Raw genomic sequence first — 25,522 nt, forward strand, 5'->3', positions numbered from 1 at the left:
CTACAGCATCTTCTATTCCTCTGGCTATCTCCTAAGAAGAAGTATAGAAACAACCCCTGTACACAGCAACAACAAGATTAGGTGATGATCATCTGTGATGAACTTGGCTCTTTTCAATAATGGTAATTTGAGGCAATTCCAGTAGATTCATGATGAAAAGAACCATTCACACCCAGAGAGAGAGAACTTTGGAGACTGAATGTGGATCACAGCATAGTATTATCACCTTTTTTTGATGTTATTTGCTTGTTTTTTTTTTTTTTTTCTTTCTCATTTCCCTCTTTTGATCTGACTTTTCTTGTGCAGAACAATAAATGTGGAAATATGTTTTGAAGAAGTATGCATGTTTAACTCATATTGGATCACTTGCTATCTAGGGGAGAAGGCAGGGAAGAAGGGAAGGAGAAAAATTTGGAACACAAGGTTTTGCAAGGATAAATGTTGAAAACTACCTTTGCATATATTTTGAAAAATAAAAGGCTATTTTTTTAAATGATCTTGTCTGCCATGAATCTGCCATTTTTCTTTTATCCACCACTACACAGGTGAATAAAATGATGGCTTTTTGTAAATGATTAGATATCTAGGGGTATAAATTCCTCTTTTGGAGGCATCTCCTGGAAAAATCCAATAGCAAATGATGAAGATGATGAAGACATGTACTTTATTCCATTTCTTCTTGTTGTTATAGAATGCCAGAGCTAAAAGACATGAAGATCATCTAGTCAAGGAATTCCTAACTTGTACTCCACAAATCCTCAGGGAGTTCATGATTTTGGCTGGAAGGAAAAATTACACTTTTATTTTTATTAACCTTTAGTTTCCTGTTCTACCTTATGCATTTAAAAACATTATTCTGGAGAGTCATAGACTTTGTCAAACTGTCAAGGAGACCATTTTCACATACTCAAAAAAAGGTTAAATAATTGCTCTCTAGACCAACTATTCCAGTTCTTTTTATTATCCACCTATTTATTTTTAGATAACATTTTATTTTCCCCCAATTACATATAAAAACAATTTTTAACATTTGGATTTTTTTTTTTAAGTTTTGAGTTCCAAATTCTATTCTTCCCTCCATTTCCTTATCACTTTGGATTTTTCTGAAATCATCCTGTTTGTCATTTTTATAGTCAATAATATTCCATTACAATCATATACCCACAACATGTTCAGCCACTCCTCAATTGATTTTTAATTCTTTGCCAACAAAGAGAGCTTTTGTAAATATTTTTAAACAAATAAATTATTTTCCCTTTAAAAAAAAATCTCTTTGGGATACAAACCGAGTACTGGTAAAATTAGATCAAAAGGTATGTACATACCCTTTGATCCAGCAGTGTTTCTACTGGGCTTATATCTCAAAAAGATCATAAAGGAGTGAAAGGGACCCACATGTGTAAAAATGTTTGTGGCAGCCCTTTTGTAGTGGCTAGAAACTGAAACTGAGAGGATGTCTATCAATTGGAGAATGGCTGAATGAGTTATGGTATATGAATGTTATGGAATATTATTGTTCTATAAGAAATGACCAGTAGGATGATTTCAGAGAGGAATGGAGAGATTTACATGTACTGATGCTAAATGAAATGAGCAGAACCAAGAGATCATTGTACACAGCAACAACAAGACTATACAATGATGAATTTTGATGGTCGTGACTCTTTCCAAAAATGAGATGATTGAGGCCAGTTCCAGTGATTTTGTGATGAAGAGAGTCATCTACACCCAGAAAGAAGATTGTGGGAACTAAGTGTGGATCACAACATAACATTTTCACTCTTTTTGTTGTTGGTTTACTTGCATTTTGTTTTCTCATTTTTTTTCCTTTTTGATCTGATTTTTCTTGTGTAACAGAATTGTATAAATATGTATACATATATTGGATTTAACATATATTTTAACATGTTTAACATATATTGGATTACTTGCCATCTTGGGGTGGGAGTGGGGGAGGGTGAGATACTGGGAATACAAGATTTTACAAAGGTCAATGTTGAAAAATTATCCATGCATATGTTTTGAGAATAAAGAGCTTTAATAATAATAAAAAAAGGTATGCAAAGTTTTGTAGTCCTCTAGGTGTAGTTGCAAATTGTTCTCCAGAATAATTGGATCAGTGCATTAATTCTTTGTGAGACCTTTATTTGAGAAACTACACTATTTGACCAGCAATACCACTACTAGGTATATTCCAAAGATGATTAGAGAAAAAGTAAAAAAAAAAATCTATATGTTCTAAAGTGTTTACAGGAGTTTTCTTTGTGGTAGCAAAGAACTAGAAATTACAGGGATACCCATCAATTGGGGAATGACTGAACAAGTTTAGGGATATGATTGTGATGAAATACTACTGTGCTAAAGGAAATAATGATCTCATTGATCTTAGAAAAACATAGTAAGACTTGCATAAAATAATGAAAAGCAAAATGAGCAGAACCAAGAAAATGTTATATATAGTAATAGCAATAATGTTTTAAGAATGACTGAGTGAATGTCATTTATATATTATAAATATCCAAATTAACTATAAAAAACAAATGAAGAAAAATAGTATCTACATCCAGAGAAAGAAATGACAAATAGAAATATGTATAGAAAAATTATATACACCCACCCCCACATGCATACACATACACACATAAACATATACATAAATACCTATTTGTATGCAATAGTAGCCATCTCTAGACTGGGTGGAGGAAGGAAGAAAAAACAATAAAAGAAATTTACATGATAATTTTATTACATATTTAAAAATAACAAGTTGTACATAATAGAGTTGCAGTTTCATGTGCAATCATCTTTTTAATTATACTGTTAGAGAAACACATGTTTATTCCATAAATTAAAAATAAAATAAACAAATAAGTACATTAGTATTCCAGTTTTCCCATATCCCTTCCAACATTTATCATTTTCCTTTTTTTTTATATTAGCCAATTTGATGGGTGTGAGGTGACACCTCAGAATTGTTTTAATTTGCATTTCTCTAATCAACAGTGATTTAGAACATTTTTATATGACTTTAGATAGCTTTGATTTCTTCATCTGAAAACGTTTCATATTCTTTGACCATTTATCAATTGGGCAATGACTAATATTTTTACAAATTTCATTTAGCTTTCTATATTTGAGAAATGAGAACTTTATCAGAGATATTTGCTATCAAAATCCCCCCCACATTTTTTTTTCTGCTGTCTGTCTAATTTTGCTTGTATTGGTTTTGTTTGTCCAAGACTTTAAAAAACTTTATATAATCAAAATATACATTTTTACATTTTGCAATGATTTATCTTATTTAGTTCTAAATTCTTCCCTTATCCATAGATTTGACAAGTCAATGATTCCATGCTCTCCTAATTTGTTTATGTATCACCCTTTATGTCTAAGTTATATTTCCATTTTGACCTGTCTTATATAGTGTGAGATCCATCTCACCAACCAAGTAGATCCATTTTACAGAAGAGGAAACAGGGAATAGGGAAAATGCCATGCCTCTGACCACATAGCTAGGACTGAATTCCAGGTCTCTTGCTGCCCAATTCTATGTTCATTCCTTCCTTTAGGAAGCCTTTCCTAATAACTCTAGCTTCTTCCTTGAGCTTCTTTCGCATGCAAAGACAAATCCACATCTACATTGACATTTTGCTGAATGAACGCTTTTATTGTTGTGAAGCTTTATATTTATATTATATTCTTTTCCCAGCAACACTATGACCTCCTTCCCTTTGGATAGGGACTCTTTCTACACTTAGGTTGCACAAGCACCAAGACCAAGGCTGTATCACAGCATGGCAATTTATGCCCCTTTCTCCATCCTCCAGACAGAAGTAGCTGCCATCCCTCAGAGAGCAAAGAGCATCCAAGTACAGAGAGGTTAATGAGGACTCCAGATGAAGGGGTAGAAAAGACGCCGGGAAGTTACAAAATTGAGGCATTATGGGAAAAATCTCATCGCACACAGAAGAACCAGCGTCAGTAGCAGAGTAGGAGAAGTAGGTCCTGAAGGAACAACTGAAGCAAAATTGGCGATGGTGCTTTGAATCCAATCTGTGTAGTTCTGGACCCGGGTATACACTCCTGGTCTGTGGGGTCGGGCACAACCTTCTCCCCAGCTCACCACCCCAACCTGGAACCAGGTATTATTGTCCTTACACACAAGAGGGCCTCCGGAGTCACCCTAAGAGGTGAGAGGGGGAGGGAGAACGAGAGAGAGATAGACAGAGGGAGGGCAAGGGCAAGAGGGAGAGAGAAAGGAAGAGGGAAAGAGGGAGAGAGAAGGGGGAGGGAAGAAAGAGAGAAACAGACAGACAAATGGAAGAGACAAAGAGAAAGAGACAGAGAGAAGGGGAGGGAGGGCAAAGAGGAGGTACAGTGAGGGGAGAGAAAGGAAAAGGAGGCAAAGTTAGTCATAATAGATGTATATTTAGATTTTAGGCCATCTACATCAGGGCTTCTTAAACATTTTCTACTCATGACCCCTTTTGGTGAGAGAAATTTTTACATGACACGAGGTATATAGATATATAAAATGGTATACAAATCAATAATTTCTGATAATAAATCATAATTTCATAACCCCCACATTCAGTTGCAAGATCCTATATGGGGTTGTGACCCACAGTTTAAGAATCTAGAATCTAGATCCTGGAGATATGAAGAGAAGTGGGATTGGAGAAAGAAGGATTCCAGAGTCTATTTCAGTCCCAGAGTATATGGTTAATATGAACCCTGTGAAATTATGATTTTTCTGTTGTACTTTGAGGAAGTATTGAATTGTAAATATCATAAAACTGCCCCATTTGATAAGAGACTTCTTCCTAGTAGGACAGCTGGGGCAGTTTTGCAAATATTCTAAAAAGACTGAGGCAATTCTATAGAAGGACTGCCTACTATCACTACTAAGAAGGAATGAGGCTCAGAATGGTAGAATCAGAATTGGATTTGGATTTAAAAGTTCTGAGTTCAAGTATCAACTCTGCCACTTACCAACTGAATGACTTTGGACAAGTTTTATATCATGGGATCACAGACAGAGTGAGAGAAATTAGTTACCTGAGGTCACTCAGCTAGTAAGTGTTGGCCCCAGGGCGGTGGCCCAGTAAGAGTTGTCCCAGAGATGCCTCTAGAGAACCTCCAAAGTCAGATCTCCCATCCCAATACATCTAATCACTCACAAATTTCAGAGAAGAGGAAACTGACATCGTGATTTTACTCATAGTCACTTGGTAAATCAATAGCAGAGCTAGGCATCATATCCAGGTCTCCTAATCTGGTGCTTTACCCCTATTAATGTCTACCCTTCCCTTATTATTGATAAACCCTGGCTAGATACCATGACTGGCTTGACATTAGAAATGAGTGTATAGATTGGGAGGAAGGAGGGAAGATGAGTTTCAACAAAAGAGATGAAGAAGGTCTTGATGGTAGCACATGTTTGAAAGATAGGGAAGAAACTAAAGGAGCAGCTTCAGCCATCAAAACTTGGTGAAATCTCAGGGGAAGACAAGATCTGAGTTGGAACCATTTTTTCCCAGAGCCTCTTGGGAACTCCTTGCTTTTCATGATTCTTTAGAGAACCTCCCTCTCTAAGTCAGGAGCTGAGGTGGAATTTTCTAGGGTCTGGGATCAATTTGAAAACAAAACAAAACAAAACAAATAAACAACAACAACAACAACAACAACAACAAAACCAGAAGGATTCAGAAAGTCTTGGGGGAATCCAGAGACTATAACTGCCTCCCTTAATAAGTGAGTCATTCTATTCAGTTTGGAATTCAGCCCTGGATATAAACTGGATTAGCTAGTGAATTAATGCAAACATGATCAAAGAACTACATCCAGCTGGGCCTACTAGATCATGTTTTCCACCCATCCAACTCTGACAGTCTGGAATAGCTTTCCATCTACACCGCCAGGGTGTGTGCATATCACCAGCTGTATACCCTACCCCTCATTCTACCTCTTAGGGAGCAAATTGCCCTTCCCTATGATTCCACTTACCATTCCTGTGATTCCATAAATTTCTTTCAAATCCAAGCTAAAAATCTTTTGAAGAAAGACTTTCCCTGTCCATCTTATTTCAAGTTCCTTCCCTCAGTGGATTTTTATCCCGTTCGTCTTGTATATACATGCTTGTTTTTACATAGTTTTTTGCATATTTCTCCCCATTAAGCACTCTTTTGAGATCTCTTGGAGAGCAGGGACTGTCTTTTACCTTTCTTTATCTCTCCAGTGCTTAGACTCATATTAAATGTTTAATTAATCTGTATTGATTGACTAATTGACATATGAAAACTTTCTTCCCTGATTACCACTTCCTTAGACATCAGCCTTCCTAGAATAAGATCCTTGGGAACAGGGAACATCACACTTTTGCCTTATCTTCAACACTCAGAACCATACCTGGCACACATCAGATAGTTAATAAATGCTTTCCCCATATGTACATGATGCATCCATTAATTTAGTGAGAAACTACTATTAGTCTATGAACCTGAACAGCTTGTGAGAGGAAGGAGAGGAAATGCTCTTACCTGGCAGGCATCTTTCTGGCCTTGCTCGTACCCAGCACAGATCATGTCATCCAAAACCAGAGGTCGTCCTGAATCTGTGGGGTTATTGATGTGGTATTGGGCATCACAAGTTTTGGCATCAATCAGGGGCACCTGGACTCCTTGTAAGGTCAAGGAAACAGCTGGGGAAGAGAAGGTTTTTTGCCCAAAAGGCAGCAAGTATTGGTTGGTGATTAAGTGGGTTATCCTGGGCATCTAAAGACCTGACTTAGAATCTCAGCTCTGCTACTTCCTACCTGTGGTCCCTTAAGCAAATCACTTAATCTCTCAGCCTCAGTTTCCTCATTTGAAAAATGAGGGAATTGGACATGATGATCTTTAAAGGCCCCTTCCCATCTATATCTATGACCCTATAAACTGACTCCAAGGAGAGGGAAATAGTGAATTATAACTGTTTTTTGACTGTTGTTTGAAGTCTTAACTAACCTAAAGGTGAACAAGCTCTCATCCTATCTGAAACAGGCCACCATGTCCATTCCTGGCCTTAATTTCCAAATCTTGTCACTTCCACCTTCACCTCTTTTAGATGTGGGCTTCACTTGTTAGAATATAAGCTTCTTAAGGACAGGAATTGTATTGCTTGTGTATTTCCAGCACTTAGTAAATAATTTTTTATTTATTCACATATATTACCTACCCATCCTATTGTCACTAGCAGATTTCCTCACTGGCTAGTCTCCATAACTCCTACGCCATTCTGCTTTAACTTACCACAGAATCACATGGAATCTTAGAACTGAAAGGAACCCGCTAGTCCTACCGCCTTCATTTTTCAGATAAGGAAGTTAAGGCCCAGAGATTGGGAAAGGCTTGCTCAGAGCCATACAGCCAATTAATTGTAGGGCTGAGATTCAAACTGAAGACTTCTGTCTCTAAGTTCAATCAATGGTCTTTTTACTCATTCTTACATCTACTTTCACTCATTTTTTCTCACTTTCAAAATGCCCTCCCCACCTTGTTTTTTTGTTTTGTTTTGTTTTGGTTTTTTGCATGTTCCAATTCTCAGCATTGTTCAAGTCACCTTCTCTCACAAGACCTTCTCTGATTCCCCCAGGTCAAACTTTGTTGTTGTCATTGTTGTTCAGTCGTGTCTGATTCTTTGTGACTCCATTTTTTCTCGGATTTTCTTGGCAAAGATACTGGAGTGGTTTGCTAATTCTTTCTCTAACTCCTTTTACAGATAAAGAAACTGAGGCAAACAGGGATTAGTGACCCAGATTCACACAGCTAACAAGTGTCTGAGGTTGGTTTTTAACTCAGGAAGAGGAGTCTTTCTGATTCCAGACCCATTACTCTATCTACTGCACCATCTAGCTGTCCCCAATGATATATACACATTTTTTTCATTTATAATTTGTCTCATCATTTGAATGTAAGCGCATTGAGAGCAGAGACGATTTTTTGCCTTTCTTTGGATCCCAAATATTTAGTACAATGCTTGACAAAAAGCAAGTGCTTACTAAACTCTTGTTGACTATTAAGTCACTGACTGTTCTGGATAATAGCATCAAGATCACAAAAATATATGCCTGGTTCTGTCACAATTCATTGTGATCTTGAACAAATCATTTTCCTTCTCTGGCTCCCAGTTCTTTTATCTGTAAAATTAGGGATTTGGGTTAGAGGATCTCTAGGGTTCTTGACAACTCTAGGATACTGTATCCTATCCAAAGTAAGGGAAATCTAGAGTTCTGTGAAGACTGAATGGCAGAGTTGAATGAGACAGCTAGGTGGCACCCGCCTGGAATCAGGAAGACTCATTTTCCTGAAGTCAAATCTTGTCTCAAACACTTACTAGCTGTGTGATCCTAAGCAAATCACTTAATTCTGTTTGCCTCAGTTTCCTCATCTGTAAAATGATCTGGAGGAAAAAATGGCAAACTACTCCAGCATCTTTTCCAAGAAAATCCCCAAGGGGGTCACTAAGAGTTGGACACAACTGAACAAAAATACAACAGTTGGGATTCAGAACCAAGTCTCCTGACTAGGACTAAGGCTCTATATAATCTCTGTCCTCAAGGAATATAGTATCTGGGGAGACTACATTATGTCCTTAAATAAAGCAGTGTTCAATCAGGACTGCATTCATGGAACAGACAGCCAAGGCTGCACAAATTCAAAAAAGGAGACATTCCTATATTCGGGGTAGTCAGGAAATGCTCAAAAGAGGTTAGGACTCAAAGAGGCTCAAGCTTGGTAACTGGGTGAGCACACTTACCCTATACCTCCCCTTACCTCTTTCATTGGTTTTTCCCCATCCAGTCACCCAGCACGGAGTGCCACTAACAAAGTGGGTCTGGGGTGCTGGGAGGCACACAGGCATGACCTGAGAAGGAGAGCCCAGTTGTATCAGTGCAATGTCCCCCGTGGGAATACTGGCTCCTCTTTGGTAGGAAGGGTGAATGATGATTCTTCTCACAGATGCAAAGGAGGAATTGGGTGGGGACGTATACAGCTTCAGCTCTCCCAGCATCACTCGATAATATGAGGGCCGCTGGGAACTAGAAGGGAAGTAAAACTCAGACCAGCTGAGGAGCTGATCTGCTTGATAAAGAGAGCAGTGTTCTTCTCAAACTACCTGAAATTTAATCATTTGGTGTGAGACTTGTATTTATTCTCTTTGTACTTATATATGTATTTGTTGTCTACTCTGTTAGAATATAAGCTCCTCAAGAACTGGAATTGTTTCATTCTTTGAATGTATTCTAGCACCTAGAACAGTGCCTGGCATATAGTAGGGGGCAGTTAGGTGGAAGAGTGGGTAAGAGAGTTAGATTTGGAGTTAGGAAAACCAGGGTTCAAATCCTACCTCAGACTTACTAGGTGAATCACCTTGGACAAATTAGTTACCTTTCTCTGTCTGTTTCTTCATCTATAGAATGAGGATGTTGTTATGAGGATAAATTCAGATAAGGTGCATTGCAAAACCTAAAGTGCTATTTAAATGTGGTTCTTAATAAGTGTCTGTTGATTGATTGATTCAGTACAGTGAACAAGTTTCAAGTCAATAAGAATTTATTTGAGTACCTAAGCACTGTGATAAGTTCTTCCCTCACCTAGCTCTCCTAGACCTGGTTTTATGTTTATAAATGAAAGGAGTTATTATTTACTGTGGTATTATTGGATATAGGGAAAAGGTTATTTGCTCATGAATAGTCTGGTTCTCTTCCTAAATGGCTGTATGACCTTGCATAAAATACTTCCTTTCTCTGTGTTCTCATTTCTCCGTCTGTAAAATGAAAGACTCAAACTGGGGGCATTCATTCATTCAAGAAACATTTATTAATATCAGATGTCATCTTTGTGTGTAAGACACTCTGCTAGGTGTTGGGGCCCAGAGAATAGAAAGGAGTTGAAGTTTTAGAGCCAGGGGATGATAGAGAAGGAACTGCAACCAGCTACTTGACTCCCAGAATAAGACCCCTCCCGCCAGGTTCCACTGCTTCTCCATCTTTCATAATTTGTTACTTGGAAGCTCCCCCTACTGTGTAAAGATAAAGGAAAACTTACAGGATCAGAGATTTAGTACTGGAAGAGACCTTAAAAGTCATCTAAACTAAAATCCCATATTTTATAGATAAGAAAACTGAGACCCAGGGAAGGGCATGCATGCCTAGATAATGGAATCTGGAGGAGGAATGGTGGGAATGGAGTTTCCTATATGGATTTTAGGGAATGATTGAATTATTGGAGAGACTGTTCCCTCCTCTTCTCTTTCCACCCCCTTTTCTGTCCCTTTCCCAAGCTATATAACTCTACATGGGAATTGTAGAGTAGAAATTTAAGATCCCCCATGCCCCACATCTTACTTTTAGGTTTAGGTACACCCAGTTCAATTTGCCAAGGACCTTACTTACCTGCTAAAGCAATGAGCTGCAGTCAGTACCCAACTTGGATGGATGAGAGAGCCTCCACAGATATGTAGCCCTGCTGAGACTCTTAGGCTGACTTGCCATGGCCACTGTCCTTTCTGGGCATTTTGCCCTCCTACAATTTTCCCAGCTACTTTAGAGTTTCCACATACTGTTGAGAGAGATATATCTTGTGAGACTACCCAAGGAGCATGAGACATGTAGGCTTTAGGACTTCCCCTTTAATCCCACTTCCCTCTCAAAAAATCAGTGTCTTTCCAGTCTTCGTTGTTCTCTCTGATACTGGACATCTTGGCCATTCTGCCCAAATACCACTCTCTGACATCCCACAGGCCTTCCTGCTTTTCTAACCCATTTCTGTTTCCTACTTTTTCCCTACAAACCACCATTCCCTCCTGGGACCTAAGGATTCTTAAACCCCCAGCACTCAGGTAATAATTCTAGGTCACACAGTCTTTCACAATTTACAAAGTGCCTTCCTCCCAAATAACACTGGTGAATAGATAAAACATTATTAATTACATGTCATAGATAAGGAAATGGAAGCACTGATAGATGATAAGGTTTGGCTCAGAGAATACAATTATCTGAGAATTATCTGTCACCTAAAAGGACCCAAGTATCTGAACTGGGACTTGAAGCCAGGGCCTCTGATTCTGTGACACTATGTGGCTGATCCCCTCTGTTTTGGACTCTCCATATTGCTGTTCCAAGGACTAGGCCAATAAACTAACTGTTCTCAACATATTTTCCAGGATTAGCTCCTTACCTTTTGGCAGGCTGTTCCCATGGACACCTGAGGGAAATTAAAAAGAAGTAAAGAGGCTAAGGTCTAATTATCATTCCAACATCTCCAGATTTAGGAGGTGCTGAGGGGGGTGGTGCATCCCAGCTGCCAGGGAAAAGAGATCAGGCCAATGCAAGAGGGTTTCCCAGCTTTCCATCCCAGATCTTTTTCATTGTTCCCCTGGATGGACCATCCAGTCCCATTCCCCTCCTCAGCCACTCTGGTCCTCACCAGACTGTGTGGCAACCTAGTTTCACAGGATCCCCTCTCAAGGAAGGGATGAGAGATCACAGATCAGGTACATACAAAAGAAAGTGTTGGTGGTTGAGGGGACTTCTAGATTAACTAGATGATCCACTCAAGCCCAGAAGAAGCTCACCATGGAACAGTAGCAGCAGTGGTGGGGAGAGCAGGAAAGAACAGACAGATGGTCCCATGAGCACCCCAAACAACAAAAGCACTTAGGAGCTCACCTTCCCAGGTCAGAGTCCTTGGGGTGGTTCCTACCACCAGGGAGGGGCAAGATAGATCATAAAATAGAGTACTGATTTCCTGTTCAATGAGTACCAGCTGCTCAAGCTCCTGTTGCCTCCTTTCCCTTTTTGGACAAAGGATATCTGAATGTAGTGGAAAGAATGGAAAGGTAATGACTCCCTTTTTTCCAAATGCTATTCCCTCAGCCAACCTTTCCTGCAATGTTAGAGTATAATTGTCTAAGAAGAGACACCCCAATAAAGTAAAAAGAGCACTGAATTTAGTCAGAAGGTTTGCATTCAAATCTCACCTTATTACCCCTGGGATGCTGGATAACTGTTTTGAAAATAGCCTTTTAAAAATTCTTTATCAATATGTTAATTATGTTATATGTTATATATCACCTTCATTTCCAAATTCAGCCCTTCTTCCTTATCTCTTCAGAAAGCCACCTCTTGTAACAAAGAATACAAAATAGAGAGAAGTAATGAGGTAACTAACTTAACTGTGACAATATTTTATTCCCATAGGCTCTAAACTCTGCACAGCTGGGGGTAGGGCGTGTATAGCAAATCCTAAATCCCATTTTTGCAGCTCGACGAGATAGAAAATTGTATAGGATTATCTCCATTTTACAGATGAGGCAAGGAAGTCTATGAAAGGTTGTTACTTGCCAGTGACTACACAGTGTCTGAGTGAGTCAGCATTTGACCCTGGGACTCCTGCTTCCAGATTCTAGCAACAATATCAATCAATCTGCCTTAATTTCCTTATATGTGAATGAGAGGACTAGAAGAACTTAGAGGACTAAGAAATTCTATGAAAATGTCATTTTCACTGCTCTGGGGCCAAGGAAGCCCTCCTTCCCCTGTGGATTTGCCTTTTAAAAGATTTCTTCCCACCCCCTCACCCACCATGGAAAGCAGAAGGCTTAAGCCAAAGGAATAATTCCCTTAAGTTGCCATAGGAACAAAGCAGATGAATGCAAGCGTGTGGCATAATTAAGAGCATCTTGAAATAATTGTCAAGAGTGCTAGAAATGAGAATAATCTGAGATTGGCAAGAAAAATGAAAGACTGAAAAAGGTCTGGGGTTTGAAAATCTATATAGTAGGAGAATAAAAAGGAGGAAAGGTGGGGTGGTGATAATGACAACAGAGAGAGAAAGAAGGCAGAGATCCATTGTTTACTTTGCTTCCATTTTCTCTGCCAGTGAGACTGATGTTTGCTGTAGAAATGATGAAACAAAAATTATTATTGGTTAGATGAAATACATAAGGAGATAAGGCTTTGGTAAATAGCACTCAGCTGTGATAGATTGAGGATGGGGTGGAGAGAGGAAGAGAGAGAAAGAGAGAAAAAGAGAGAGAAGTAGACAGATAAATAGGTAGGTAGATAGGTAGGTAGGTAGACAAAGAAACCAGTAAAAAGACAGTAGATAGATAGATAGAAAGACAAGTAAGTAGGGAGGTAGGAAAGTAGAGAGATAGAAAGACAGAGACATAAACAGATAAGCAGAGCATTAATTAAGCATGTAATATGTACCAAGCAATGTACTAAATACTGAAGAGACGATTAAAAAAAAAACTTTTCCTTTTCTCAAGGAGTTTACATCCTAACAGGGAAGACAAAACCTAAAAAGGCTATGGAAAAAGGGTTGGTGGTAGCGGATTAAGAAGTGGGAGAATACCATAGAACACAATGAATTGGACTGGGAGTGAAATGAGGATGACTGGGGCTCCTCATGAAATGGTGATCCTAGCCAGGAACTCATCAATCAATAAAATAGGCCTCACTTGGCTTAGATGAACTAAATCTACTGTTACAAAAACAAAGAGCAATGATCGCTGAGCCACTGTCAGTAATATTTGAAAGATCATGAAAAAATACTTCAAGATTGGAGAAGAGTAAATGTCCTGAGTTTCTTCTCTTTTTTTCTCTTCTCTTCTTTTTTTCTTTAGTTTTTCTTTATTCTTTTCTCTCTCCATGTCTGTCCCTCTCTGTCTCTCTGTCTCTTTGTCTCCATTTCCATCTGTTTCTCTGCCTCTGTCTCTCTCTCTCTGTCTGTCTCACTTCAGAGTAAGACTTATTTTTGGATGTAACCAATGAAGAAATTTGTTTGACCATGTTTACCACACACACAATGGGAAGGAGACAAAATAAAATAAAACAAAAGAAAAACAGTTGTTATAAAGTGTCAGTGTTTTCATTAAAAATGGGTCGTGACAGATTAACTTTATTTCCATTTTTATAAGTATTATTAAAGTAATAAATGAGGAATAATAGTTATTACAACAATAGTTTACCTGGAATTTATTTAAAAAATTTTATACACTGTATAATACAGTTCTTGTAGAGAAAACAGGCATGGATTAGATAAGAATACAAGTAGATGGATTCCAAGCTCTTGGATGGCCAGACTCTTGAGTAGTTATTAGTGGTTCATCAGTGGTGTGGCCCAAGGTGGTAGAACTATCATGGGGCTCTGTCCTTGGTCCTGAAATATTGATTTTTTTTTTCCCCAATGACCTTGCTAAATACATGGATGGTACATTGATCACAGCTTAAGAGAACAGGAATCTGGGAGGGATAGTCAACATACTGTATAATAGAGTCAGAATCTAAAATGAGCTGTACAGACTAGAACATTGAAATGAAGCTAATGAGATGAAAATGAGTTGAGAAACATGAAAAGTCTTACATTTGGATATAGAAAATCAACTTCACAAACAAAAAATAGGGAAATCAATTTCACAAACAAAAACACAAAATGGCGGAGAAACAGACAGCAGTTCTGAAAAAATATCTGGGAATTTTAATGAATTGCAATTTAATGAACTCTGTATGAGTCAGCAATGTTAGGAAAAAGGATAAGACAATTTTGGACTTGAGTAAGAGGGTCATAACTTCCAGGAACAGGAAGATAATATCACCAATGTTCTCAGCCCTGATCAGACCACATTTGGGATATTAGGCAGAGTAGTTTTTAACAGACATTATTAATGTCTAGGGAATGTCCATTAGAAGGGTCCTTGAGTCCATGGCATATGAGGATTAGTTAAAGGAATTAGATATGTTTACTCTGGAAAGGAGAAGTCTAAAGGTCTGTCTCTGTGTGTGTTGCTAATGTTGTTGTTGTTTTGCTTGTTTGTTTTTTTGGGGGGAGGAGGTGGCACTGACATTTGGAGGAGGGATTTGATTTGTTTAGTATGATACAAAAAAGTTATAAGTGGCAAAGAAGCACATTTAGGTTGGATGTCAGGAAAAACTTTCTCACAATTGGTGTTCTCCAAAAATGAATTGGGTTGTCTTAAGAAATGATGAGTTGGAGACTGTAGACATAGTATTGGAATGGAGAGGAAAGCCCAAGTTTGAGCCCCAGGACAAACTTTACAGAAAACAATAATAAAAAGCCCTTGAGGCTTGGGGTGTAATTCTCCATACCTTGAGACTAGAATTGGATCATACCAATAACTGCTAAAAATAAAATAAAACAAAATAAATAAATAAAAATGAGCAGGCAATGGAAAGAGAACCCAACCATAGACAGCTATTATGGGGACAGAGAGATCAGGATTCCTATTCAGAGGAAGATAACAGAGCTTAAAAAAAAAAGCCACTTCTTTTTTCAAAAGATCCAAGTCCAAAAAAGATTTCTTAGAAGAATTTAAAAAGGACTTTGAAAATCAAATAAGAGAAATTGAGGGAAAATTAGAAGGGGAAATAAGAACAATTGTAGAAAATCAAAAAAATTATGTAAAGAAAGTCAATCAACTGGAAATAAAGAACTGAAAGAAAGAAAATAATTCCTTAAAAACTAGAATTGGGAGGAAGATTCTGGGATTCTAATCTTTTCAGATTTCCCCCACAAACAAGACAAAACTGCACCTCAGGGCAAACAGAGCAATGAAAACCAAGTAGGAGTTGAGGCAAAACAGTGATGGACAATTGTAGAAAATCTCAAGAAAGATACAAAAAAAATTTTTTTGGCCCTGTGAAGTATAAAATTCCCAATTTAGTTCTACTAAAACAATACATCCTAGAGCTGGCTAGGTTGGGAGGTAATCTTAGTCCTAGCCAAAGGAATTTTCACTTCCCAAACAGTATGGGGAATCTAGTACCTGGGTTGTAGAATATTGAGGGAACGTTTATGGATAAGGAATGTCAGGTCTAGCTATATTGCTGAGGTGCTGCCTTGGATGAGAAGGAACCAACTCTCAAGCCATGAGTATAGAAACAGTAGAGCAGGGATGCTGCTGGCTTGCAGCACTTATAGGAAAGGGGTATTTTTGGTTTGTAGTTCCAGACTAGAGAGGAGAACTGAAGGAGGACCTGAGGTACCATTTCCCACCACCACCAACACACACATACACACACACACACACACACACACACACACACACACACACACACACACACACCCCAAGATTAAATAACAAGCTTTTATTTAAAAAAAAAAAACTAGCAAGCAAAGGAGGAAAAAACCACTATATTATGGGAATGGAGAAGGCTGAGGTTCATCTTCAGAGCAGGATACTGAATTTTAAAAAGCCTAAAACTAACATTAAATGATTATCTTCCCAAAAAGAATTCATAAAAGGACTCAAAAACAAAAGTAAAAATAAAATGAGAGAGATTAATATAAAATTAAAAAATTAGGGAAAAGAATGTGATTCTGAAAAGAAAGTCAACTAACTGGACAAGGAGAACCATAATCTTTAGGAAGAAAATGACTTTTCAAAAATTAGGCTTGGGCAAGGGGAAGTCTATGAAGTTATAAGAGACCAAGAAATAATAAAACAAAATGAAAAGAGAATGTGAGAGATCTCAGGAGAAAAACAAAAGGTTTGGAGAGCAGATCAAGAAGTAAAAATATAAAAGTAATTGAACTATCTGAAAGCTATAATTAAAAAAATATCTTGATGCAAGAAATAGTTAAAGAAAATTGTTCAGAAGTGTTAGAACAAGAAGAGAAAGTAAAAATGGAAAAAAAACTCACTAAGCATCACCTGAAAGAGATCCTAAAAGGAAAACCAATGGGAGCATCATTGACAAATTTCAAAAATCTCAAATCAAAGAGAAAATTTTACAAGCAATAATATCAACAACATAATTCAAAAACATTGGAACCACAATTAGAATTACACAAAATTTATAAGTGACTACAATAAAAGACTACAGGTCTTGAAATACTATATATCAAAGATGAAAAGAACTAAGATTGAAAACAAAAATATTATATCTTACAAAATTAACTATAATCCTGAATGGAAAAAAAAAACAGAGATTCAATTAATTGCCAAACCTTCAGGATTTTGTTGCCAAAACAAAAATTTGATATATAAGATCCAAGAGAAATATAAGGTAAGCATCAAAGTTTAATTTCAAGGGAATCAATGAGAACAAACTGTTTATGATTTATATGTGGAAAAGTAAACTATATGTCTAAGACTGTCATTAGTAATTGGATAGTTCAAAAGAAAAATTGGGATAAGCTAAGTATGATGTGATTCTAAAAAATAAAACTGTATAGGAAAAGTTAAAAACAGTAATTATATTATATAACTGAAATTGAAAAGCAAGAACTAACATAAAGGGGAAAGAGGATAGAGGGAGGAAGGCTGATAATTCTGAATTCCTATTCACACTGAGAATGGCTTAAAGAGGGAACAATACATGTATACATATGTACACAATACATAAAGATACACTATAATACATATACATGTGTATTTGTGTATGTGTTCAAACTCTCCAAAATTTATAAAGAAGTGAGAGATAGGGAATAGAATAAAGCAAGCTATAGAAAGGTGTGTATATTAACAGGATTAATGGGAATGGGATAAAAAGGAAGAGAGAAGGTTGGGGTGATGGAGTAAAAAGGTTAAGGAATAGCAAGACAAGGTAGTGAGTAAAAATAAAGTAGAAGAGTTAACAGGGATAAGAAATACAAGATACACACAAACATAATAATAATAATGATCAGGAGTAGAATTTTATTAGGAAAAAAAAGTAGGGATAATAATCATTGATCTCAGACAAAGCCAAAGTTAAAAAAGATTCAATCAAAAGAGAGAAATCTATATATAAGGCAACTATATCAATATTGTTTTAGACTATTCAAAACAACTAGATAGTATAAGGTTGGAATATTACTGTAGCAGAGGAAATGAGTTAGTGATTCAGAAAAAATGAAAGGACTTGGACCTAAGAAGAATGATGTTTTTCACCTTTAAAGAAATAGAGGGCAAATAAGCATAGTATAACCTCACATTGATTTATATGAATATATATGTGCTTATGTGTCTATGATTATAGGTATCTATGTACATAGATGTATATATGCATGTGTTTATGTGTGTAAGTATCTGTATGTATTTATGTGTGTTTGTTTGTACAAATGTATATATACATAGAAATATCTGTGCTTAACTGTAGCCTGCTTGGGGGAGGAAGCAAAAAAAAGAGAAAAAATAAAGTAAAAAGTGCACAGCAGAGACCAAAAGAAAACCTATAAAGAAGCAAAGAAAAAATGGACAATATAGATCAATGTGTTCTATATCATCTGCATTTTCTTGAAATAGAAATTTATTGTTACATATTTAGATCCTCTCATTCTGTTCTTGGAAGTCTTCAAACAGAAGCTGAAGGACCAATTGTCACAGATTTCTATCATTTATGTGTTGGACTAGATGATAACTTACCAACTCAATTTGCTTTTTTCACAAAATGATAGCTAGATATCCTTCTTTAGATAAGTTTAACACTTTCCTTGTGGAAACTGGACAAGGCTCCCTGGAGAGTCAGGAGTAGAGTTACTATTACTAAATTAATCCTACAAGACACAGAAGGGAGACAATCATTTTGATCTCAGATTCCCTGAGACATCCTACCAATAAGAAAACACTGTGATTCTGGCACTTTGATTTGCAGATTCTGCAGGTCCTTCTGGGCTTTAACTTTACTCCTTAAAACATTCCAAGATTCATGCATATACACAACTCATTGTTACCTACTGCAGTGACCCCTACTTCTTTTTTTTTTTTTAATAATTTTTTATTGATAGAACGCATGCCAGGGTAATTTTTTACAGCATTATCCCTTGCATTCATTTCTGTTCCGATTTTTCCCCTCTCTCCCTCCACCCCTTCCCCCAGATGGCAAGAGTCCTTTACATGTTGAATGGGTTGCAGTATATCCTAGATACAATATATGTGTGCAAAACTGAACAGTTTTCTTGTTGCACAGGGAGAACTGAATTCAGAAGGTATAAATAACCTGGGAGGAAAAACATAAATGCAAGCAGTTTATATTCATTTCCAGTGTTCTTTCTCTGGGTGTAGCTGCTTCTGTCCATCATTGATCTATTGAAACTGAATTAGATCTTTTTTTTGTCGAAGAAATCCACTTCCATCAGAATACATCCTCAAACAGTATCATTGTTGAGGTATATAATGATCTCCTGGTTCTGCTCATTTTACTCAGCATCAGTTCATGTAAGTCTCGCCAGTCCTCTCTGTATTCATCCTGCTAGTGACCCCTACTTCTAACCATGTGGTGTTGACTTAGCATAGAGAGCAGTCTGAGGAAACAATAGCCCGGTTACAGATGCATTATAGACATGTTATGGATTATGAGTCAATAAATCTGGATTCTGTCTTTGTTCTGTCAGTAAACAGGTGTAAACCATTGGACAAGTCACTTTCCTTCTTGATCTCCTAACTTTTAACACTATAAAATGTGAGGTTCAATTAGGTGGTCTCTGTAAGTATTCTCCTGACTCTAAAATAATTTGATTTTAAGAAATGGGAATATTGGAATTAACACCCTTCTCTAGGACTCCCCTTTGGAGAGGGATCCAAGTGCATCTGATGCTCTCTCAGCTCCAAATGGAATGTTCCAAAGTCTGTCAACATCTCTAATGGAAGCCATCAAAGCTCATTTTTTCCAGTAAATATGAAATTGTCATCTCTCCCTCATTTAAACTATTCAAGAATTCTTACAAATAAGAATTCTTTCTTGAGGTTCTTCTCCCATCTCTCTGAATTATTGCCTCTCATCAGAACACATACACAGAAGTATGGAGGTAAATAAGAAGGAATACTAATTGACAACCCTGATCATCAACCAAACCTAACATTATATAATTGCTGGACATGTATGTAATTTACAAAAAAGTAATTATTCATCTATTGTGGCGACATACTCAAAACTCTTTTTTTTTTCTGGTTGGGATGTACAATAAAATAGTTTGGAGAACACTACTGTAGCATATACAACATTTTCATCAGTCTTTCCTTAGGTTCTTTTCAATGTCTTTTCAATGACAATGAGATTATTTAAATAACTTTTGTGGGTCTTGCTACTCCTTCCCAGATCCTTGCAGAAGTTCTACTATCAGAATTTAATGTCCAGTGCCTTCCCTCTGAAGAAGTGGTTTTTCTTTCAAAGCACTAAGAAGAAAACAATGGAAAGCAAAAAGGCCAAGTTCCAGCCTAAGTATTTTCCCAATGCCAGTCAGTTTATCACAGCCTCTTCACAGTCAAAAAAAACTACCAACTCATTTTTCCTGGACAGAAGTTCTGCTTCTCTTTGCTTTGGGAAATCATTTTTTCCAAAAAATCAGTAATTCTCTTATTTACTCTAAAGTCCTAGACAAAAAAAGTATGGTGAGATGTCAATTAATCAGAAATAGGTCTCATTAAAAGATAAGGAAGAAAATTACATCTTGCTAAAGGGTACCATAGATAATGAAGTAATGCAATATTAAACAAAAATGTACTAAATGGTATAGCATCCATATTTAAGTGAGTTTCAGAAAGAAATAGAAGCAAAAATTATGTTAGTGAGGCATCTCAACTTCCCTCTTCTAGAACTAGATGAATGTAACCACAAAACAAACAAGAAAGAAGTTAAGAAGATAAATAGAATTTTAGAAAAGTTAGATATGATAGACCACTGGAGAAAATTGATGGGGATTGAAAATAAAGATCTAAATAATTGCTCATAGGTAGGACAAGCCAATAAAATTAAATTGGCATTATTATTTAAATTAGTTTATTTAATTCTAATCAAACTGTCAAATATTATCTGATTGAAGTAGAAAATATAACAAATTCAACTGGAGGAACAAAAAATCAAGAATTTAAGGGAAATGATTTTTTAAAAATACAAAATAAAAAAAGCCTAGCAGTACCAGATCTCAAACCAAATTATAAAACAATAATCATAGACACATTTTCTTATAGTTAAAAAATAAAGAAGTTGATCAGTAAATTTGATAGTCTACACAACAAATTGAAGCAAATGAACTTAGCTGCCCAGTGTTTGATAAACCCAAAAATTCCATATACTAGAGTAAAGATTCATTCTTTGACAAAAATTTCTTAGAAAATTGGACAATAGTATGGAAAAAATTATATTTAGAATGATACCTCAAAACACAAACTAAGATAAGTACCAAATAGGATCTAGATATCAATCATATAAAAATAAATTAGATCGAAGGAAAACAAAATTTTATTTTTATTTAAATTTTCTTTAATAAATTGATTTATTTACTTAAAAAAAAAGATTGTAAGAACAAGGAAGAAATTACCTTTATTATTTATGGATATGGAAAAAGTTTATGATCAAACAAGGAAGAAGATAAAAGATGAAATGGACAATTTTGATTGCAAAATATTTTGTACAAACAAATCCAAATATAACTAAGATTAGAAGGGAAAGAGTAAGCTAGGTATGGGAATGGGGGAATCTTTGGGGTCCTCTGAAAAGCATCACTTCCAGGATAGATAAGAAGCTGGTTAAAATTCATAAGAATTAGAGTCATTGTCCAATTGATAAATGGTTGAAATATAGAAAGAAATAGGCAGTTTTCAAGTATCCTAAAAAAATTCTAAAGGAGGAAAAAGTATTAACATGTGCAAAAATATTTGTAGCAGCTCTTTTTGTGATGGCAAGGAATTGAAAAATGAGTAGATGCTCATCAATTAGGCAATGGCTAAATAGGTTATGTTATATAACAGTAATGGAATATTATTGATCTATAAAAAATGATGAACAAGTTGATTTTAGAAAGATCTGGAAAAATTTATACAAACTGATGCTTAGTGAAACAAGCAGAATCAGGAATACACTGTACATAGTAACAACAAGATTGTGTGATGATCGAATATAAAAAAACTTGCTTCTCAGCAGTTCAGTAATCTAAGGCAATCCTAATACATTTTGAATGGAAAATGCCATTTATGGATATGGATACATCCACAGAAAAAAACTATAGAGATTAAATGTAAATCAACATATGCTATATTCATTTTTTTCCTTTTCTTCTGTTTATTTTCCTCTCGTGGTTTTTCCTTTTTGTTCTGACTTTTCTCTCCCAACATGATTCATAAAGATATGTGTAAAAAAAAAAAAAAAGTATGTACATTTATAATCTGAAAAAAAAAGTGGAGAAAAAAAGAAAAAAAATTCAAACTATCTATAGTCATCTAAAATTATCTAAATCATCAATAATTAAAGAAACACAAATATAAATTATTTTGAGGTTCCAAATCATATCCACAAAATTTTCAAAGATCATGTAAAAAGAAAATAATAAATTTCAAAGGTGGCTGGAGATAAAAGTCATATCAATGCATTTTTGATAGAATTGAATTGTCATAGTCATTCTGCATAGCAACTTGAAATACATCCCCAAATTTACTAAATTATGTACACCCGGTGAGCTAGCAGTACCACTACTAGGCCTAAATTGCAAAGAAATCAAGAAAGAAGAAAAGGTTTTCTAGGTATAAAAATATTTGTGGCAGCTGTTTTTGGACTCTAAGGGTTCAATTGGATAATGGCTAAATAAACTATTATTATTTGGATTATATAGAAATATAATAGAATACTATTGCACTCTAAGAAATGATGATTTCAGAGAAAACTACAAAAACTTATATGAATATGAAAAATAAAGTGAATAGAATAAGAACAACTTAAAACTTTAAAAGTTTTGAAAGAATTAAGAATTCTAGTCAATGCAATGAACAACTACAATTTCAGAGGACCGATCCTGACAATCTCCCTTTTGTGACATTAATATAAATAAGTCTCTTTGACCAAGACTGAATGTTCAGAGTCACTTACCTGAGACCCTCATTAGAATAGGTCCACCTATCATTTTAATATTCATTCTCATTAATTGTTAACCAATCCAAGTTGAATTCCACCCTCAGGAATCTGCCTTCTTCCAAGGGCATGTAAGTGTTGAGTGAGGGCCAACTCCAGTTGTCATGATTTCTATTTTCCTACAGGACACAGATGACTCTGGAGGGGAAAGTGAGGCAATGAACACCTTGAACAACCTCCCCTCACTTAAATCCAATTCACTTGCATCTCATGGCATTGCCTCCATGATGTCATGATCTTCTTCAAGAACGAAGAACATACACAACAAGCATTGAGGGGGCTCCATAATTTGTCTTTTGGCCTAAGACATATGGCCAAATGGCCATCCTTTTATTTATAACATGGTAATATTATTAATAAAATGATTAATTATCCAGAAACTATGTCTTTCAAACTTTTTGTCACATTTCTTTTTAATATTTTTAAAATAAAAGGAATATTGTCATTTGTCAAAACCTTTTTCCATATCTATTGATGTAATTATTATTTTATTGTTTCTGTCATATATACATAGTTTTATTATATTTGTGAGGTACTATACCATGGAGTATAAAGAAATGTCCTCAGAGCCATGAAACATAAATTCAAATTCTGATTCTATGTGACTCACAACAAGTCATAACTTGCATTCTAAGAAACTTTCTAAGACTGTAAGTAATAGAAAAGTGTCAAACTGAATTGGTAGAAAGTTTCTGTATATAAGCACTCCCTATATTCATAAAATCACAAGTCTAGCTAATGTCTCCTATATAAAAAGATAACTATATGTCCTTATAATTCCTAATATTAAGAAAACCCCACATTCCTGATAAAATATAACTTTATTGTAATATATCAACTTTTTAGTTGTTAATGTAATTTCTTTTTTTAATAATAGCTTTTTATTTTCAAAATATATGCAAAGATAGTTTTCAACATTAACCCTTGCAAAACCTTGGATTCCGAATTTTTCTCCCTTCCTTCCCTCCATCCCCTTGCCTAGACAGCAAGTAATCTATGTTAAATATGTGCATTCTTCTATATATATTTCTACATTTATCATGCTACACAAGAAAAATCAGATCAAAAAGAAAAAAAAATGAGAAAAAAAGCAAGCAAATAATAAAAAAAGTGAAAATGCTATGTTGTGATCCACATTCAGTCTCCATAGTCCTCTTTCTGGATGCATATGTCTCTCTCCATCACAAGTCTATTGGAATTAGCTTGAATCACCTTGACAAGGGGAGCCCCCAAACTCTCTTTCTCTAGTTCTTTGCCATAAAAATGGGAACGAGCCATGAGATAGAGCACTTGGAAACTCCTTCAAGGAGAAATTCTCTTTGAATCCTGCTCTGTGAAACCCAACCCAAGGAACCAAGATAAAGTGGTTTATCTTGGTGGGACTAGTTAAAGTATTCAATTCCAAGATATTCTACCCCTACTGTTGGTTTGAAACCACTCCCAATAAGTGGTCTCATCTAGGCCTGGGGGCAGTGACAGCACTGAGGGAATCTCATTCAACTGAAACTTCTGTCTCAGATTTCCTTATAAAAACAGCAATTTGGGGCTCAATCCTTGCAGAGGACCTAATATGCCAAAGAATCTCTCTTCCTGGCATAGCAAGCCTCTGTCTGCTAAAATGATAGTCTCTTTCAGCACTACCCTCTCTTTATCTCCACCTATTTCTCCAATGAGACTTTATATCTCTTTGTTAGGATTTCTCTACTAGAAACTTTACTTGTCTGTCAGGACCTTGTTACTAAGGAATTCAGCCTTTCTATTCATGCATAGCAAAGGCTGACTTCCCAATGCCAATAATAAACTTCTTTTTATCAGTCTAGCTTTTTGGGGTTCATAAATTCCTTTATGAAGGAACTCTGCATGCCAGAAGAGGGCAAACTCCCTACCCATGAGCTGAATCCCAAAGGGATTTAAGGGAGACAAATCTCTTCATTTGGTTCCTTGAACCCTGAACCTGTTACTAACCTTATCATTTAACTCCCTGACCACCAGAAACCCTAATCTTATCATTTGGTTCCCTGACCACCCTAAATCTAGACCTCATCAACCTCATTGTTGAAAAGAGCCATCATCATCAGTCAGTCATCAGAACTGATCATCACATAATGTGCACATTATTTTCTAGGTTCTACTCACTTCACTTGGCATCAGTTCATATCATATCATAAGTATCTCCAAGCCTTTCTGAAATTACCTTGCTGATCATTTCTTATAGAACAATAATATTCCATAACATTCACATACTATAATTTATTCAGCCGTTCCTCAATGAGAGATATCCACTCAGTTTCCAGTTCCTCACTGCCACAAAAGGGGTTGTTACAAATATTTTTGCACACGTGGGATCTTTTCCCTTTTTTATGATCTCTTTGGGGTACAGAGCCAGTAGAGACACTGCTGGATCAAAGAGTGTGCACAGTTTGATAATCCATTGAGCATAAGTCCAAATTACTTTCCAGAATGATTGGATCAGTTCACAACTTCACCAACAATGTATTAGTGTCCCAGTTTTCCCACATACCTTCCAACATTTATCATTAATGTAGTTTCTTTGGAAAAATTTAATACAATATTTTGTATCAACACTCATTAAGTATGCTAGTTCTCTGAAATTATCCCTTTCAAGTTTTT

At 36.1% G+C, this 25,522-nt stretch overlaps 1 protein-coding gene across 1 annotated transcript; it reads right to left on the reverse strand.

The window, feature by feature from the left end:
* Positions 1-2,724: 2,724 nt before the first annotated feature.
* Positions 2,725-11,697, reverse strand: LOC127559824 (serine protease 30-like). The gene is made up of 6 exons (XM_051993921.1): positions 11,617-11,697; positions 11,220-11,246; positions 10,436-10,601; positions 8,814-9,079; positions 6,540-6,700; positions 2,725-4,183 (listed from the first exon to the last, which is right to left on the reverse strand). The coding sequence occupies exons 1-6, from the start codon at positions 11,672-11,674 to the stop codon at positions 3,941-3,943; spliced, it is 921 nt and encodes a 306-aa protein (XP_051849881.1). The 5' UTR covers positions 11,675-11,697; the 3' UTR covers positions 2,725-3,940.
* Positions 11,698-25,522: the final 13,825 nt, after the last annotated feature.

Source organism: Antechinus flavipes, chromosome 1 (assembly GCF_016432865.1).
Source record: "Antechinus flavipes isolate AdamAnt ecotype Samford, QLD, Australia chromosome 1, AdamAnt_v2, whole genome shotgun sequence".
Taxonomy (NCBI): domain Eukaryota; kingdom Metazoa; phylum Chordata; class Mammalia; order Dasyuromorphia; family Dasyuridae; genus Antechinus; species Antechinus flavipes.